The sequence below is a fragment of the Scleropages formosus genome, chromosome 13, assembly GCF_900964775.1.
Source record: "Scleropages formosus chromosome 13, fSclFor1.1, whole genome shotgun sequence".
In the NCBI taxonomy this organism is placed as follows: Eukaryota; Metazoa; Chordata; class Actinopteri; order Osteoglossiformes; family Osteoglossidae; genus Scleropages; species Scleropages formosus.
The window spans coordinates 28,739,664-28,758,840 of NC_041818.1; the positions used below are offsets into that span (position 1 = coordinate 28,739,664).

The following is a 19,177-nucleotide window of genomic DNA, read 5'->3' on the forward strand; positions in this document are numbered from 1 at the left end:
GTCATGATAAAGGGCACAGCTTAACACTATTACAAATGACTTTGTTTAGCTGGCTGCTTAGTCCTAAAGATACTTTATGGACACAGGGTCAGAAGTGCTTTGTCATGAAGTTTGGATGTTCTGCACAGGGTTTCCAGTGAGATTTTCTCTATTGAAAAAAGGCATTTTGCTAAATCCAAAAACAGTTTGTGGATCAAAAATGCATTTATTTTTCCCATTTGAGCAAGAATTTTAACCTAAGTGAGTTTCCAGCTATGGATTGTATTGTGCAATGGAAGACTTGTCTTTCAAAAATGTTTTTACTTTTGCGTGTAGTCTGTGTGTTTGTTCCTAGACTAGCAGTTTTTTTTAATGACTCCAAATGCCATTCAATGAATGGCTCAATCAACGGTCATTGTTTTCTAAGTAAGTTCAACACCAGCATATATGGTGTCTGCAAAAAGCAGGCTTGGGAACTGATGGATGTTCTGTGGCTTTTTACTATGGTCACTCCATGCTTCTCAGCGTGGGGCTCTTTACACCCATCTTGTTTCAGTGTAATATGGGAATTAGGACTGTAACGCTGCTTTTATCCGCACTGCTTCACTACAGTTGAATTAATTTCCTCATTAGAGTGACCCACAATGACAACGACCATCCAAAGCTGAGTGACGAGTGACTCGGACTGAACGAAATCCCAGATACCCTGCAGCGGAGGGTACCCGGGAGCAAGCTGGTCGAACCCGCTGTACTGTATTCCGTCCCTTTCGCTTGGGTAGCGAAGGAGTTTCCTGGTGGCAGACTTTACCACTGCTGTAGTAACATTGCTGCGGGGTCAGTGCTCTCTAATTGTCGTATAAACACAGTGTTGTCTCAGGCAGGACTCATTACATAATTTATAGTACATTCGCTTTCTTTACAAGGCGCAATAAAATGTCGTTACAAACACTAGTAACAGATGGCAAACATCTCAGTGTAAATGTGTGGCAAGGCTGTGAATGAAACAGAATGCAAACAAAGTCAATGTTGGCTGAGAGGCCCTTGCACTGGCAGTATGACGAACTTCTGCTCAAAGGGAAATGTGTAACTGTGAGATGAGTAGGCATGTGGAAAAGCTGTAGAGTGTCATTTCTGCGTAACGTTCTGGAAAATTCCCATTGATGAGCCACGACGCCGTCTACGTTTACTTCTCCGTGTTCTGCGTGCACTGCGTTTGGCCTGGAAGCCTGAAGACAAGACATGTGCCTTCTTCTCAGGACACTTCGGTAGAATCAAGAGCAAGATTCAGTGTCATCGGAAAGAATGTTATGTACATACAGCAGATTCAGTAGTTTTGTGCATCCACAAGCGCTACCTACAGAATAAAGTGCAGGAATCTCGAAGTGTTTTGTAGAAAAATACGTGTTGCATGCTTTCATAATGCAGCTTTCTCCCTGGTTCTCACCTCAGTTCGTGCAAAGTGTGCCGACACCTCAGTTCCCGTCTTACCCCGCACCAGGCTCCTCTTTTCTCCAGACTACCCCCTTCCAGTTAGCCCTCCCCAATACCTTGTTGAGTTCCCCAAATACTCGAGGTCTCAGGATGCACCTCTCTTTGCTGCCTTTCCTTCTTCACCCCTCGACCTTAGCTGAGGTTGGCCTCGCCCAAGTACTCCAGCTCCGTGCTGGCCTTTCCCAGGTCAGGGTCTAGGTCCATATCTGTCCTGGCCACGGAGCGCTGGAAGCCTGCTGAGATCTGGTCAAAGGTCTTGCCCCGCGTCTCGGGCACTTTGAAGAAGGTGAAGAGAAGGAAGAAGAGGAGGAGAGCTGCGAAGATGAGGAAGACATAGGGGCCGCAGAGCTCCTGTGGAGGGGGAAGGGAGCCAGCCGTTAACATCGCTGAAGCGTGCAATGAGTTGCGCTCTGTCTTGATGAATAAAAAACAAGATTACTGATCATGAAACTCTCTGCTGAGGTTACGTTGAACTTAGACAGTCGGTGGAATGCTCCCGTTCACACTCACGGCAATGTACTGGAAAGCCATGCCGACAATAAAGTTGGCGGTCCAGTTGGAGCAGCCGGCGACAGCCATGGCGGCGGGTCTCGGGCCTTGGGAGAAGAGCTCAGCCACGAAGAACCAGGGAATGGGTCCCGGTCCGACTTCGAAGAAGGCCACGAAGCCAAAGATGGCCACCATGCTGATGTAGCTCATCCAGGGCACGTTCTCCTACAGGGACGAAGGCTTCATGGAGACGGCGAGCAACAGGGCGACTGGCCGCTCGCTCAACGTGCAACATTTCATAAAACGTCTCATTGGTGGGCAATAAAAGAGCGAGAAAAGACTGACCAAGAGTGAGAGAGCCACGGTCATGACTACAGCAGAGACACACATGCCAGCCAGTCCCAGCATGTGGAGTGTCCGCCGACCCGTCCTCTCCACTAGGAAGAGCTGTCAATTGCACGGAAACAGAGAGAGACGAGTCAGGCTGCTGCTGGGTGACGATGTCGCATTAATACCTGTCCACAGTGGCAGCCACACCTACGCACACACACGTAATTTTACAGTACCAGTCAAATGCTTCACTTTACCTGCTTGAAAGCAGACTTTCCTGGGCCTAAAACCAGAAACCGTACGTTTGAGGAGTGCAAGTCCGTCTTACGGACCAATTTACTTTGAAACACGGCAGCTCTCGATTAACGCGGCCATCGGTTAATCTGGCAGCCATTAATTTGGGACAAATGGAAAGAAAAAGAAACAAATTGACAACAGACAGCGGAGCGATTGCTCAGATCTTCCTGATTTTGTAACGTTTGAGACCCTTAGCAAGATACCACAAAGAGATGTGACGCCAGCTAACAGGATGGTCTTACTTGACGAGCGAATCAAACGGCAGATTAATGTTTTTAGCATTAAGATTTTTCTCTGACTGGTACCATTTGGTCCAGAATTAATTTCATTCATGTACAGAGTTCTGTTGCTCAGTAAACACAACTTTGTCTTTCACTTCCCAGGTTTTTAACCCCATGGTAATATTGACATAATTGGCCCAAAGTGTTCGAATCCCGAAGTGTCCCACTGAACCGGAATCTGCTGTATTTGAGTCCAACTGCTGAGTATTTGCAAGACACGCAGAGGCTGAGTGTATGAGTTGTCTGTGTGGTTCCTACTGGTCAGGAGCTGCTTTGCTGGTCATAGAGTTGGTGAGCTTTACCAAGTCCATAGCAATCTCAACCAGAAGCTGTCATTGCATTCTTCGAAAGGATGCCTTTTCATCGGGATTACAGATAGTTGAGCAGTCCTTCGTTCTCGTGCAAGATCCAGACCCAAAACAAGCTCCACATTTATGCAAGAACTCTCTGGACAAGAAGGAAAGTGAAGGACACCTCAAACTACTGACCTGGACACAAGGCACCATCAATTATTAAAAAGTAGTTTCAGAAAGTGTACAAACAACCTTTGACTGCACCCATATACTGTTTCATCACTTTCATTCATCCAAGTAAAAGCCGGCGGAGTGTTGCTCCCATCACCGTTACCCACCGAGAGCACGGTGAAGGCACAGTTGACAAATCCAGCTCCAATGGTGGCGTAGACAGGACTCTGCACTCCAGCCTTCTGGAAGATGCTGGTGGAATAGTAGAATATCTGCACAGGAAATGGATGAAGAACTCATGTGGTCAGACTGAAGGAGGCGTGATGGTGAAGGAGATACTCAAGGACATCAGTTTCCACGAATCCATGCATCCAGATCCTGTCTGTCTTCTCCCAACTTCTCCCACTTGACTGAGAACCTCATAGCTCCACTCCCAGTGTTCCCAGTGTTCCCACCCTCAGAACTCACGGCGTTGATCCCAGAGAGCTGCTGCGACAGCTGGAGCAGGATGGCGATGATGATGGGCTGCCGGTAGAGTGGGGAGCGGAAGAGCTCGGCGATGGAAACCTTCCTCTCCATGTCCATCCTCCTCTTCTCCTCCTTCATCTCAGCCAGCGTGTCCCCCACCTCCTGTCGGCCTGTGAGTCGCCGCAGACCTGCAGAAAGGCGGAGCGACCGGAGTGGGTTCCGCTGGGCAGGGAGCGCGGGCGCGGCCAGAGACACCGCGTCTACTTCCACGTAGAACGCGGGGAGTCGAGGATGGTCTTTACTTTTTCGTTACTTTGCTGGAGTTAAATTTCAAACTGTGACTTTCGGTAAAGCATCGAAAGTCTGCTGCTTGTGCCCACGACTAGCAGCAACGAGCGCGCAGTGGAAACGGTTCTGTTCGCCTGTTAGAGTGGGTTTCGCCTCTTAGTCTCTTCAGTGCTCATCACGCTGCCCTCACCGCTTTTGGCATGGTGCTCCTGGCAGCGGATGATGTACAGGTAGCGGGGGCTCTCCGGGCAGAAGGGCAGCAGGGCCATCTGCAGGACGGTGGGCAACACTGTGACCCCCAGGAGGACCGGCCACAGCTCCTGGCTGCCAAGGAGGGAGTCCAAGCCCAGGATCTGGAGAGCAGAGGAAAGCGGAGCGACAACAGGAGGGGGCAGCGAAGGGATTAGCGCAAGGGAGCACGATAATGTATCTCGTCAAGTATGCGACTCCCACGTGGTGGAACGAGCTCCCTCTGTCACTCAGAACTGCTGAGTCCCTCCTGGCATTCAAGAAGGCTCCTAAATCACATTTCTGCTGGAGTTGCTTCTCCCCTGACTTGTTGTCTCCTGCATGCGCGGCGAACGTGTATTGTTATACCTTCATTTTAAACGAAATACAGTCAATAAAACCCCTGTATGCGCAGCTCCCCGTCAAGAGGACTCTGCTGATGCTCTGCTCTGCATCCACACCTCTCTCTCTCTTGGTGTATTTTTGTGCTCTTCAAGCAGGCGCCGGTCACTCTGAGGAGAGGAGCGCGCCGAATGAAGACGCGTAAATGTCAGCGTAACTACGTTTGCTTCTGTGTCGCATGTTTCCGGTACGTGGAGCTTACGCTGATGCTTTGATCTGTAAACGTGTTTCGACAAGTGTCACGAAACGAAGAGAAGAGCCTCATCGCAGCAGCACGACCGCCAAGTGTTTCCTCGAAACGCTCCGCCGAAGCGCAGGTCCCTGCCGCGCGCTTGAACACGCACTTGCGGACGCGTACCTGAGCCACGAGAATCCCGGTGACGATGGCCAGCTGGTGCAGGGTGCCCAGGGCCCCTCGCAGGCTGGTGGGGGAGATCTCGCCCACATACATGGGGACCAGGCCAGACGCCAACCCTGCGAGGCGCAAAGGCGAAGGAGGGCATTTACGTCACGCGCTACAGCGTTACACGCAGAGGAGCCCCGAGCTTGTTTCCTCGGCGCGTCTCCGACGACGCGATCGATAACGGACGCTCGAGACGCTGCGTGCGCAGATGAGCCGTGTCGCGCGACGCTTGAACGTGTGCGGCCGAAGAGCCGAAGGACTCACCGCAGTATGCGCCGATGATGAAGCGGCCCAGTATCATCATCTCGAAGGAGCGGCTGATCTTGGACATGCCCATCATGCCTCCGCCGATGAACGCCAACAGGTTGTTGACGAGCATGGCTTTCCTCCTGTCAGAACAACGGGCGAAAGACGTAGTAAAAGACGTAGCTGTGGAAGCAAAGCTTCTTTGGCCAAAGCCCTTCATTCACCACACTTTTTCCTCCCAGTTCAAATGTGGTCATTTCACCAGCTCTACCACCCTGCGGGGTGTGGAGGGGCGAGCAGAGACGCACACGCTTCCTGGGTGCTGCACCGGTCTGTTCGGTCTGCTGGCTGCACTTTGTTCCAGCACCAACGGACAGGTTGATGTGACAGTGAGGAAGGAGACTCAGAGCCATTTAACTCCCTCACCACACCACAGTACTTTACCATTTCATTACCTTTATTTATCCAGCTCACACTTTTCTCCAAAGTGACTTACACTGTTAATGTACCTACAGTTATTTACCCATTTAAACAGCTGGGTAATTTTACTGGAGCAATTCAGGGTTTGTACCTTACTTAAGGGTACTATGGCCAGAGGTGGGGATCAAACCTACAACCTTTGGGGTGAAAGGCAACAGCACTCACCACTCCACTACCAGCACAATGTCATCGTGTACATCATAATAAAATGTTGTTACCCTTCACTGCTTTAGCAGAGCAATTGGTTTAAAAAAAATAATTGAATTGCTGTAACTGCTTATGTGAGAGATGACCGATGACGTTCTTTCCACAGCAGTGATGTCCTCCAGCCACTAGAGGGAAGGAGAGTAACGAACGGATGTGACTCTCAGAAGCCAAAAGTTGGGCTTTCATGCGTTAGAAGAAAAATCGCAGCATCGGTGGACAATGTGAGAAAACGCGAGCAGCCCTGGACAGTCTGTCTGAGCGTCAGTTACCCTCCCTGGGTCACGTGACTCGCTCAGCTGTGGCCTCCGTCAGCCTTGTCCTGGCGAGGGATGCTGGCGGGGGTCAGGGAGCGGGGGGCAGGGGACGGTGAGTCAAAATAAATACTCTGCTTTTCTTGCCCTGAGGGTCACGCTGGCTTCAGTTCGGAGTCCTGCTTCGGTTACCATGGAAACCCGGCCCAGTATTTGGTTTGGCCGCCTGTGACTTTTCAGTACACGTGTGTCATGTGACACGTGTCAACGGGGCAGCTCGAGAGCACCACACTCCCGCGTGGTTCCCTGCACCATTCACAGCAGATGGCTTCGTCCACCGTGCCTCTCGGAGCCGTTGAAAGCGAGGCCAAACCACGTGGAAAGTGCGCAGCCCGTGCAACTCGAAATTGTCATGGAGCCGCTTTCAGGTGTCCCTTACCTGCCCAGCCATTCGGAGAGGAATCCCACAGTGAAGGAGGACAGCATGCCCCCCACGGAGAAGATAGCCACTGAAAGGGACCACAAGGAGGTGAGGGTGCTCTGGGGAATGGGTGCGTCATACCTGTGGAGCCATGTGGCGTTGTAGTCCCGCTCGATAATCTGGGGAACAGAGGACAGAGGACAGGGGACTGAGCCAGGTGGACCGTGTCTCGAGTGAGGAGGACCACAAAGGACAAGGCTGCTACGACTGACACGGGGCCTGTCGAGATGTCACTCGGACAGGGCGAAGCGAAGACGAAGGACGCACGCAGAGGAACGCGAGGAGCGTTTGCGGACGACGTCGTGCTTCTGTTGCAACGCAGTCGTTACGGAACGGAGAGGAAGGACTTTTGGCTCTCCGGCCACCGATACTTTCTGTCCGAAACCCCCTTCGCTGCAGTATTCCACCGAACAAGGTACGTCGCTGTCACGTGAGCGGCCTTGCTCGCTCCGACCGCGTCGCGATTCCGTCAAGCGCACGCTCTCATTTCGAAACGCGTGCGTTCGTGTCGAAACGTCCCCGAAACGTACGGCACGGTCTTTCTCAGAGGTGTGAAGAGCACCGGGGATGCGTTTGTGAAGCGGAAGTGAAATGGAGCCGAGAGCCGAGCCATCGGTGGACCTGCGTTCGCAGCCTGCTTCGAAGGACAGGAAGGACAGCTCCGCTGCGAGCTCTCGTCCGCGTGGCCTGCGAGAGGCTTTCGAGGCCGAGGGCGCGGGGGCAGAGTTGCCGCAGATCGGCGTGTCCCTGTGCGAACGTTCGAGCCCCTTCGCGCGTCGCTGAACGGACGCCAAGCAAACCCCGTGAGCCCCCGTCCCCAAAATAGCCATCTTTCCCATGGCGCCACGTTCGGGACGTCCCTCCCTCCTCCAGTTGCACCGCAGCTGCGGCGGACACCGGAGCCGGGGGTATTTGGAGAGGGCGAGGCGGGCGGACGGCCGCACGGATGGACGGACAGATGGACGGACGGGACGGTGAGGTCCTGGGGCTATTTTTGGGGGGTGCCGTTTCCGCAGCCACACGCTGTACACAGGCTGCCTTTGTTGACGCTACCGGAACGGCGCCTCTTCCTCGAGGTCCATCGCAGCGCTCGCCTTCCTCTTTCTCCCTTTCCCTCTTTCTTTTTCTATTTCTGTTTCTATCTCAAACACTCCTGTTCTGTTCCGCAGCGGCCGCTCTGTAAAGGTGAAGGTAAAGGAAAGGTACCTGCGCGGTACTGCAAGCAGTCGCTCACCTGCTCCCGTCCACTTACTTTCCCCTCTTTGCACGGCAGGCTCGGACGGCACCCGCTGCGCGGGGGGCCTGGGGTTCAAGTCCTGCTTGGGGTGCCCTGCGATGGACTGGCATCCCGCCCTCGGCGTCCTCCGCACGCCCTCCCTCCCGGCTCGCCGCGACCCCGCTCAGGACAAGCAGTGGCAGACAATGGATGGACAACCCTACCCGTACCCCCCACTGTGACACCAGCGGAAAGGGGCGAGGGGGAGCAGTACTGAGTACTTGTCCAAAAAGCTACTTGAGCACAAATAGAGTAACTGCCTTGGTGTCAACCTACTTTATTAGTCCTTTTCACATTCTCAACGCTAACAGCGCTCACACCTTCAATATGCATTTTCAACTCATATTATATATAAACATTATATTGGGTATTGGGTACAAGGCTGAGGGGGGTATTCTCTGGATGGGATGCCAGTCCATCACACTGTAGCCACACACACCTGAACTGCACGTCTTTGGACTGCGGGAAGAAACCAGAGCACCCAGAGTAAACCCAGCAGACATGTGAAGGACATGAAACCTCTACGCAGGCTGAGAAGGGATCGAACCGGCATTGTTTTGCGCCACCCAGGTGCTCACTGTGGCGCCGCATCACCCTTCAAACTAGTGAAATAATTAGAAAAGAATTAAAGCAGCGCAGTTTGGTGGTAAAGTGTCATTCAGAGCTATTTATCTGACCCTTTTCTCCAAGGTAACTTGCAGTATTAGAGTGATACGCTTTATGTGCCCATTTCGACAAGTGGGTGATGATTCGCTGGTAAACAGCTGGCTACTCAGTCAGTGCAGCTCATGTGACAGTTATATTATGGTGTGTAGAACTAGTTACCTATTATGGTACCTAAGATGCCAGGGGGGCGACACGCCAGTTTTACTATAAGTGTGGGAGAAACGCTGTGACAGTACAGTATTGAGTCTTTACATTCAACGTGAAATTGCTGTAAATGGTAAATATTCACGGAACGTTTCACGTTACATAATCGGAGGTGAACGTGCGTCCTCAGCCGACCCCGGGTGCGAGATTCCTTACGAAGGGACGCGGGCAACGCAGCTCACGGTCGCCGTGCCCCTCGCTTTGTGTTTTCAGTTGAGACCTTTCTTAAATTGTCTGTTTTTGTACTGCAAAGAGTTCTTACCTTCTGTGGAGCGTTGATGACTCCAATATTGTACCCAAACTGGAGGGATCCCAGAACCGCAGTGAACACTGAGAGGGCAAGGGTTCCAGTGACAGTCTGTGGGAGAAAACATAATCACACTGCGCCCTGCTGTTGCCATGGCGACACAGGATGCTGCGCTAAAAATCATGAGACAGGCCACAGGTCGTCACGGTGGACGTCACGCGGCCCTGATATTCGTCCGGCACCGTGTGTTTCTGTGACGAGCAAACTCCCAACAGCCCGTTGACGACCATAAGAGCTCGCAGGAGAAGAGAACAGCCGTTTGTAGAGCACGATTACTCTATCGCTCTCTTATGGTTGGGTTAGGGTTAGGACTTTGGGATTAGGGTTAGGTGTTAGGAGTTGGGGGTTAGGGGTTGGGGTTAGCCTTAGGGCTCGGGGTTGTATCTTTCAGGCATGCTATCTGCAAGGGCCCATGATGAGAGCGAACACACTCTGCGCGCGTGTGTATGAGCGCGTGTCTTCGGCTCAACGTTCGGCATCTGCTCCTAAGACACACTCGTGACGGAGTCGTAATTCCTGCCCAAGACTCCCTGCGAAAGGCTATATTTGCGCGTGCCGTGCGGCCCCACCCAGCTAAACAGCGGGACGGGCAGGGTGCCTGTACAACAAAGAGCGTTTGTTTTGGCACGGAGGCACGTGGAAGCGGTGCGACGCCCCGCTGAGGACGGAACTCGTGAGCACGAGCTGCACTTTGCCCCGCGAACCGCGCGTCTGCCGACCTCCTGCTATATTTAAGAGTGAAGGTCGGCGGGAGGATTCAGGGACGTGGAGCGAGCACAGCGCTCTGGGCAGCGCGAACCCTGACGCTCCCCCCCCCGCCGTTAGGTAACGCACAGCTGTCCCCACGCTGACTGACGGTCCACGGGACCAGTTGGATCGACCTCCGCTTCGCGCCTCTTTATGTACTTTTATATCTATACCGACGCACCACGTTTAGGAAAATCTCTCTAGCACGGTAAACGGTGGACTCGTACCCTGCGAGTACACCCGCAATGCGCTGAAGTTGTATTTGTAAAAAGTGATACATTATTCATTTGGGTCTTTTCATTCCAAAAGCGCGTCTACATCTCGATCTCGGTATGAGCGCACGTCGAGCGCTGCGTTCGTACCAAGGCTGTAAAAAGAGAGAGAAAAAGCGGAATTCGTTTCTCTAGCCGTCAAATATTGAGGCGAACAAGGAGAGGTGTCGTGTAGGAAAGAGCTTATGGGCGTCGTTTTCGCCTTGCTTTGACCTTGAGGTGCTCATGCAGGAGCCACATTGTGTTCAGTAAACAGAAGAGTGGGAGGGAGGGAGGCAGCAAAAGGCGGAACCCAGAGGGGCTTTCCTTAAAGACTCTCAGAGCGCCGGGCGCAGCTCAGGCTCTTTAAACGCCGCAACAAGCAGGACGGCACAAACACACTAGCGGAGGCCTGCGGGAAACTTCACGCTGACTTCACGTACGAACGTGCCCTCGGCGCCGTGTCCCTCGAACCCGTCGATCCCGAACCTCCCGGGACGCAATATTTTTATCGGTCGGGTGGCTTCTCCGAAAGTGCGGCTACGTGCACACCTGCGCTGCGCCGCATCCGTTCCCTGTTAGATCAGTGCCTAACAGGGGCGTGCAAGGGCCGACCCCCTCCCCGCAGCCCGCAAACACTGTGTGCGTGGAAACTAAACAGGGACGAGTGTCTCGTAACGCAAAAGCAGGTTTCTCCTTTGAGCCAAGTGAAATACACACGCACACAGTCTGAACCACTTCTCCCATTGGGGGTCGCGGGGAGCCGGAGCCTAACCCGGCGACACGGGGCGTAAGGCCGGAGGGGGAGGGGACGCACCCAGGACGGGACGCCGGTTCGTCGCAAGGCACCCCAAGCGGGACTCGAACCCCAGACCCACCGGAGAGCAGGACCCGGTCCAACCCACTGCGCCACCACCCCAGGTAAAATACCACTTTGGATTTGGCGGTGTGGGTCACGCAAGTATTTGCCCAGTTTGCACCCATCAGTGCTGGGGGTAAACAGAGAAACATCTGCTTACCTGGCAGAGTTTTCACTGGGATTACAGTGAGCTCGTGCTTTTTCTCATCCAGTTTTTATCATCATTTTCACAAGTGGATCATTTGTCCCGGAGCACTTCGGGGAAGTGTCTCGACCGAGGACGACGCGGCAGAAGCCGGCAGTTCAAACCTACAACCTCCGAGTCGACCTCTACGCTACCTGCTGCCCTGGGATGAGACCCCATCGGGGCTCGCAGCGTTGCCCTCGGTGGGAACATATTGATCAGGAAAGACTCTTCCCATGTAGCACAAATGTATAATGGATTCAACTCACATTTATCTGACACTTTTCTCCAAGGTCACTTACAGTGTTCTGCTTACTGCTGTTTACCCCTTTATACAGCTGGCTAATTCCACAGGAGCAATTTAGGGTCAGTGCCTGGCTCAAGGGTACTATAACTGGAGGTGGGGCTCAAACCTGCAACCTTTGGGTCCAAGGACAGCGGCTCAGACCCCTGCACTACCACTCCCGCTGTACAAGTACGCAGTAAGAATTACCCTGCTGTTTTAATGGGTAAACTGGTGTAAGCAGCTTAGTGCATTGTAAGTTACCTTTCGGAAAGTTATAAGATAAATGATTAAATGTAAATTTTTATGTTCCGACGAATAAAAACAGCACAGCGAAAGAAGAGGCAACTTTTTCCGTGGAATTAAAGTTAGGACAGAACATGTATGATATTCGTTCGGAAAACGGCGCTGAATAAAAGTACAGGATCCCCAATTTAGTGCTCTATGTATCACATTTGCTCCACAAAATCCTTGTTCATTTATAACGAATCGCAGAAAAGGATTCGCATCCTAACAGAGGGCTCCGTGTGCCCGGGATACAGGTGAGCGCCGTGAGCCGAGCGAAGGCGACGCGCCAGCCGAACCTTTCAGAGAACAACTGTCTCCTGCGTATAGATAAGAAATCATTTCAGTAGAGTTTTTACCCGCAGAGCGCAGGGTAAAATACACCACACCATGCCACGGCCCAAGGAGGCAGCGAGCGCAATCATTTACTGACGCCTATTTTGAGAAATAATTGCATATTGTAGATATGGTTTTATTTTATTATTATTTTTAAAGAAAACATCTGTTATAAATAAGGCACTATTTCCTAGCAGCACCCAGAAAGTGAAATTTGCATTAGGCTTAGGGTTACTTCCACACACCGCCGTATGTAATAACCCGTATACAGTACGTACGTATAGCACGTTACCTTATTGATAATCATATGTCAATATGCTCCCTCTGAAAGGCAAACGTCTGCATGTTTTCCTCTGCTGTACAGTGAACTGAAGAAATCACAGCATTTTTGCAGCCCGGCGAAGGTCTGACTTCGCAGGGCTGCTCGCATTACCTCCCCTCCGAGCTGCTGAAACCCAGCCGGCATGTCTCCGAGAGCCCGACGCGGGGCTGCAGCCTTGTCCCGTCGCGCTGGAAGGCGTCCGCAGCCGTGGAGAAGCACCTTCGCACCTTCAAGTCCGCACCGTCACACCTGAACTTGAGGCAGAGGAGGGCAGAGCAGCGCGCTGCAGAGGGAGCAGCAGATCCTCATGGAGGACCGGAGTGAGACGTGAGCAAAGCACACACAGCCTGTTTATGCCCTACACAAGGAGGGTTAGGGAGAGAGAGAGAGACACACACACACACACACACACACACACACACACACACACACACACACACACACACACACATACACATACATACACCTCCCTCAGTGGGTTCCAGGAGGGGGAGGGAAAGAGGGTCATTTCCATGAGGAAAAAGAAACTCAGAAAAAGAAGAGTGACCTTCCATGTCCTTGCGCAGTTTAGAGAAGCGACTGCGAACCAATAGAACTCAGTCAGTCAGTCAATCAATCAATCAATCAATAAAACTGCATCACATTTACACTTATTCATTTAGCAGACACTTTTATCCAAAGCGACTTACATCACATTACACCAATGGGGGGAGGTATCAGGATGCAGACATGTGATTTTGGAGTGCAGTCATTTTGTGTCAAACTACAGTAAAAATTAGTGTACATCACACTAGTAGCTGCATATGGGTGTTTTATATTATAAACAGACGAGACAGCACACATTTATTGAGCACTTCGGCGATCAAGGAGAAGGGAGTCTGAAAGAGGTGAGTTTTGAGACTCTTCTGAAACGTACAGAGGGATTCAGCAGTTCTGAGTGAGAGCGGGAGGTCGTTCCGGCACATCGGAGGCAGAACCGAAAACGTTCGGCCCTTTTGCGCGCGGGACCACGAAGCGAGCGGAGCCGGAGGAACGCGGCGGTCCGGCGGGGGTGCGGCGAGCGATGAGCTCTTGTAGATACGAGGGAGCGGATCCGCTCGTGCGCCGCTCGCGCGAGTCGTAACCGGACTGTCGAGTTTGATCCGGGCAGCGATAGGAAGCCGACGGAGAGAGACGAGGAGGGGGGTACACGGGAACCCTTCGGTAGGTCGAACGCGACTCGTACCGCGGTATTCTGTATCAGCTCCAGAGGCTTGATGGCAGAAGCTGGAAGAGCAGACAGGAGAGAGCTGCAGTGTCCAGGTGGAATGTTACTATGTATCTATGTACCTATATCTTATGTATCTAGCTGTCTGTCTGTCTGTCTGTCTGTCTGTCTGTGTACTTGGCAGCTCTTTTTTGTCAAGGTGATCTACAACATCGGGACAAACTGACCACATTACTGTGTTTAAAGAAGCAGAAACAGCAACAAGGTAATACTCTTTGCTGAAGTATAACAATGGCTGTTTACACCTGCTGATGAACCTGCCGATAAAATCAGAGTGTTAACTGGAACACGGTGTCACGGACATGCGGCGTGTCCTCGGTCTACGACGTGACCGGACACCTCCGAACGGCCCGGTCGACCCGGCTTGCGCGGGTGGCCATTGTCTGTCTTTCCATTGGCCATAAATGACCTGCTATTTCAGGACACATGCCAAAGAGGTCAGCGGCTCTAACGGCCGAGCACAGCTGACCGCCACGCCCCCTCGCGAGCTCCGCACGGAATCCCGGTCCAGTGCAACAGGTGCACGACAATCGTGGAACGTACCGCCTCCCCCCTGAAAGAAAAGGGGCTCCGAGCACGGCGGCGCTGCGGCTCACTGGGGAATTACTGCGCTCCCGAGGTGAGGCAGAAAACGTGGTGGAAAATCGCCCGGCCTGTGGTTCTCCTGTAGCGCTGGACCCGGCCCCCACCTCCCCCAGTCGCCTTGTCTGCATCTCCAAGCCCCCCCTTCCCATCGTACGCTGAACGGAGCCCCCGATTGAGAAAGAGGGCGTGAACATGACACCTCCCGTCTCAGGCCGGCGCTCCGGGCACAGTCACGTGTGGCTCACACTAAAAAGAGAGTAACCGGACCCCCGGCGACGAGGGCGCCAGGTCCAGCAGAGGGGCTTAAAGGAGCATAATGCTGCTCATTATCACATATTATGAGGGTTGCGAGCGGCCAGAGGAGAGCGGCGGGCAGCCGAGAGTCCTCCGCTGCAAAGTGAACGCTGGGCACAGCGAGAGTTCTCCTCGGACAACATGAGCTGAGAACCTTCCGAAAGCAAACAGGTCTTGGGTTTGGATGACTCATCTACTCTCTGCCCCCCCTTCTTTGTTCTCCTTTTGTATTTCATTGCACAGACTTCCCTCATGTAACTAGTGCAGTGGCCAGGAATGGAGCACTCACTCTCTCTCTCTCTCTCTCTCACACACACACACACACACACACACACACACACACACACACACACACACACACACACACACACACTCACGCACTCTGCATCTCCGCTTTCCATCTCAGCCGGGAACTACCTGCACTTGGACACAGCGGCGATTTGTGCCCCTTCTGGAAAGCTGCGGAAAGATGTCCCCTTCTGGTGGGAAACACGCAGTGCCGGCTGTGAGGGTCACTTCCATCCCAGACGTTCCTTCAGAACATGAGCCGGCGGGGTGGGGTGGGGTGGGGGCACCCCTCCCCAACCCCCCCCCCCCCCCCTCCGGGTCACAGCACAGTGATTTTTCGGGAATGAGCCCTCACCGAAATTGAGGACATAATCTGGCAAGCAAAGGAACTGCCTCTTTTTAAGAGGACCAAAGTAGCGCAAAATTGATTTGATGACGCAAAACGAAATTTTCTTCGGAGTAGAACAGTTTACAGGCTGGGCTTTGAACACACAGCATCCCGGTGCAGCTGCGTGCAGTGAGCTCCGATGTGAACGCCATGGCGAAGCGAGGGCGCAGAACAGAGCGCGCGGTCCGAACGCTGCTGTCGTTACTGCCTAACAGGAACTGTTGAGTAATTCAATTTAAAAAGACGCGGCTTTCAAAAAAATGCGTGGGGGCGCACGGCCACAGGATGACGTTTTAATGCGAAAGCAGCTCCTCAGCAACAGGTCCCCGATTGGCTGCAGGCCGTTTCCTCCGCTGGCGCTCGGCTTCACTCGGCGTGGCGTCCGTCACACTGACTCACTTCCACCGTCGCTCGCTGCTGCTCTCGGCCCTCATCTCGGCGACACGCCGTGCAAATTGAGCGAGCCCTTTGTTACCCCCCCCGGGTCACACAGAGTTACAAATTAACCCAAGTCCTTTGGGTCCAGACAGTGGACAGCTTTTTTTTCTTTTTCTTTTTCTTTTTCTTATTATAGCGGACAGCTTGCACACTCTGAGTGTTTCCAAATAAACGGAGAAGATTGACATTTCCAAGAAATGTCTGCGAAACACTTCCTGGCTCCGTTTTTCACACACGTGGGTTCTGAACTCATCACACGTCCACGCGTCGCCGTGGCGCAGTTGAAAAACATCGCACGCCCATTGGTCCCGTTGCACAAACAAATGCGAGCCCTTCGTGGCGCGACCACGCTGCTACGATGTCATGCTGGTTACACGTGACATGTGTGAGGTAACGGTCCGCGGTAAACGCGACGCTGACGGACAGCTCCCGACAGCCAATGGAAGGACGCAGTTTGACGCAGTTAGTCAGCTGAGAATGAGGAGGCGCTACTGAACGCCCAACAGTCACAGTGACTTGACCGGATTTTGGGGCAGCCGGTAGAGCAGTGATTCGAGGCCCTGCTGCCGCGCGCTTGGATGTCACAGGTTCGATTCCACGCCATAATACCTGCTGCTGTGGATAAATCAGTGTAAACAGCTTAACATTGTAAGGTTCTTCAGAGAAATGCATGAGCTAAAAAAATAAATGTAAAGAGCTAAATGAATGGGCTGGATGAAGCACAAATCGATGGGATAGACAGGATAGTAACAAGTGAGTGTGACACATAAGGGCAGAGAGAAAACAGGCCAGGTCCTGACCCTTTTTCTATTTATAATACCTAAGAATGTGTATGAAAAAAGAGCCGCTCCATTGTTTCAGCTGCATTGGGTCATTTCCGGGAGGGATGGGTTTGTGCTGATGACACAGAGCGTGTAGGTGTGCGTGGTTTTGTGTGTGCATGTGCGCGCGTGTGTGTGTATGTGTGTGTGTGTGTGTGTGTGTGTGCTTTCAGACAGCTTGGACGCGGGTGTGCCAAGGTGGAAAAAGTAAACAAGAGTGTTAAAGTGAGATGAGCAAGCGAAGGGTGTGATGAGAAAAGGAGACGGAGCAGGCGGCGTGGATCCGGAGAGGGGGGAGTGCGGAGATAAAGGAGAGGGATGTGCGAGGCCTCTGACGATGTGACAGGCAGAGAGGGGGGCGTGGCAGTGGCGTCAGAGCTGCAGGAGCCGGTACGAAGAGGAAGAGAGACGTTGAGAGAGAGAGAGAGAGAGAGAGAGAGAGATCGACTCAGCAATAACGAAAAAGGCTGCCAGCACGCCGTGATGCTCTCCGAAGAAGCCGAGAGACGGAATAACTGCGCGGGACTCCCGGCGTGTGCGGGCAGGGCCTGAGCAGAGAGGGGAAACTGAGCAGAAGATCCAGTTGCGTGACATTTCGGAACTGAAAGCGGCTGCAGCGCGAATTCATGAGTCGCTGAACAGAAACAGAAAGGGGAGAGATGACCGCTTTAGCGTTGCTGCCTCACCCGTGTTGTTCTCCTGCGCCGTTTTGATTTCGGGGCATCTGAGAATCTGGTGAACTTGTCAAGTAAATATATGTGGTTTATTCGATGAGGTTTGCTCATTCTTGCTTCCTGGTCCTCCTTCCTTCAGCAGTCTTTGCTCCCGGTGTCACCAAATGGCAGATGCTGTGCTAACCTCGATCTTTCTTGGGCAGGCTTGGGGCATCCTGTCGTCACAGCAAGATAAGTTTAGCCTCACGCGACCTCCCGAATTTCCCGAAATTTCGATTGGGTGATTGGGGCCTTTGTTTTTCATCGCTGGTCCTGATGTGTTTATGGTAGCCACCACCACCTCCCCTTCCAATATGTGACTACCTCCCCCTTCCGGTTTGACTTAGAGTAGAAGTGAGGGCAATCGGCCTGTTTTTCCATCCAGAAAACGATGATCATGGAATCGGACACGATCCCCACAGCGCTTTCGAACTTCGATGCTAATGTAGGGGAACTTTCTCAACCTGCAGACTTCTTCCCTGGCAGGTGGGTAACTCCATTTTAGAAAGAAGTAGCTCACTGCTGTAAGCATTACCCTGGATTCCTCTTCACGAAATATTAAAGCACTTGAGCTCCTAACTTGTATTTAATTTCAATAATTTCCTTTAATTTTAACAAATCGCCCACAACCGCCCCCATCAGAGCATTCTGCCTCTTAAGAGTTTGTTTGTTCAGCAGTGCAGAGCAGAGGAGACATGTGCTGCGTGGTGACGTTTGGAGGCAACCATTTTCCTCATGAAACCAGCTCATGTGTTTCTTTCTTGCCTTTTTCATCCAAAATAGTCTTATATTGCTTCGAAAATTGCTGGAATAGCTGGGGATTGTGTTTTAATCTTCCAGGCCCCTCGAAACCTTTGCATTTGTCCAGGCAGGACAGTGCGCACCATTTTACGATTCTCAGTATACAAAACAGAGAGGGGTACTGCAGCTTTATACGTTTCATTCCCGGAAATTTGTTCTTGTTTCGGAGTTTTCTGTGTTTTTCTTTGAACTGCTTTGTTTTTGGTTATACATATTTTAAAATCTATGTTTAAAATTGTTCATGTAAGTTCTGCTGGGATTTGTGGTACAATGCAAGGAAAACGTGGTATCGGCATCGCAGGAGGGTAGGCTATTCAGTGTGAGGAGCCATCAAAACAGAAATCATTAAAACAATGCATTCATTACTATGCAGACAATTTCCACATTTTAACATATTCACTTTCAAAACATTCCAGTAGTTTTATGACACTGTTGTGTCCAAATACATGCAGTAAGACTTTAAAATGGAATCACTCTGCTCCTCCGTGCAGGTAAACCATAAATGATGTACATATCAGTGTGAATGTTGAGAATGTATTTGCCTTTCCTTGTCTGCTTTTTCCTTTTCTTTCTTTCAGCTTCTCCTTTGTTTTGAAAATAGAGCAATGATCACCAAAATGCACTAAAGCAAATCCTAAACTTAATTGTGATCATTGATAATGGGGTCTAATACTATAGCATTAGGCAGCTGGTAGTGTAGTGCTTAGAGCTGTTGTCTTTGGACCCAAAGGTTGCAGGTTTGAATCTCACCTCCAGCTGTAGTACCCTTGAACAAGGTATTTACCCTAAATTGCTCCAGTAAAATTACACAGCTTCATAACTGGGTAAATAACTATGAGTTATTTTAGAGAGAAATGTCAGGTAAACGCACTCATTTCATTGCAACCGAATCTTATTTTAATCTACAATTTGCTTTTGTAGCAATGTATATTATATTATATTATATTATATTATATTATATTATATATTTTTGCACTGAGGCTTTTGCCACTGAATGTAGCCTTTATGTGAAGAAATGTTGTGAATAGTTGACTTTCTGAAAACTGTTATTAGAGTGCTTATGAAAACTGAGACTAG

At 51.6% G+C, this 19,177-nt stretch overlaps 1 protein-coding gene across 1 annotated transcript; it reads right to left on the reverse strand.

Annotated features, from left to right (window-relative positions):
• Window positions 1-193: 193 nt before the first annotated feature.
• Window positions 194-18,845, reverse strand: LOC108923140 (solute carrier family 2, facilitated glucose transporter member 4-like). The gene is made up of 12 exons (XM_029257632.1): window positions 15,069-18,845; window positions 12,617-12,863; window positions 9,194-9,289; window positions 6,744-6,904; window positions 5,385-5,509; window positions 5,076-5,191; window positions 4,278-4,440; window positions 3,800-3,987; window positions 3,499-3,603; window positions 2,305-2,406; window positions 1,981-2,184; window positions 194-1,821 (listed from the first exon to the last, which is right to left on the reverse strand). Exons 2-12 carry the CDS (start codon window positions 12,647-12,649, stop codon window positions 1,603-1,605), a joined length of 1,512 nt encoding a protein of 503 aa, XP_029113465.1. The 5' UTR covers window positions 12,650-12,863; window positions 15,069-18,845; the 3' UTR covers window positions 194-1,602.
• Between the last annotated feature and the right edge of the window lie 332 nt (window positions 18,846-19,177).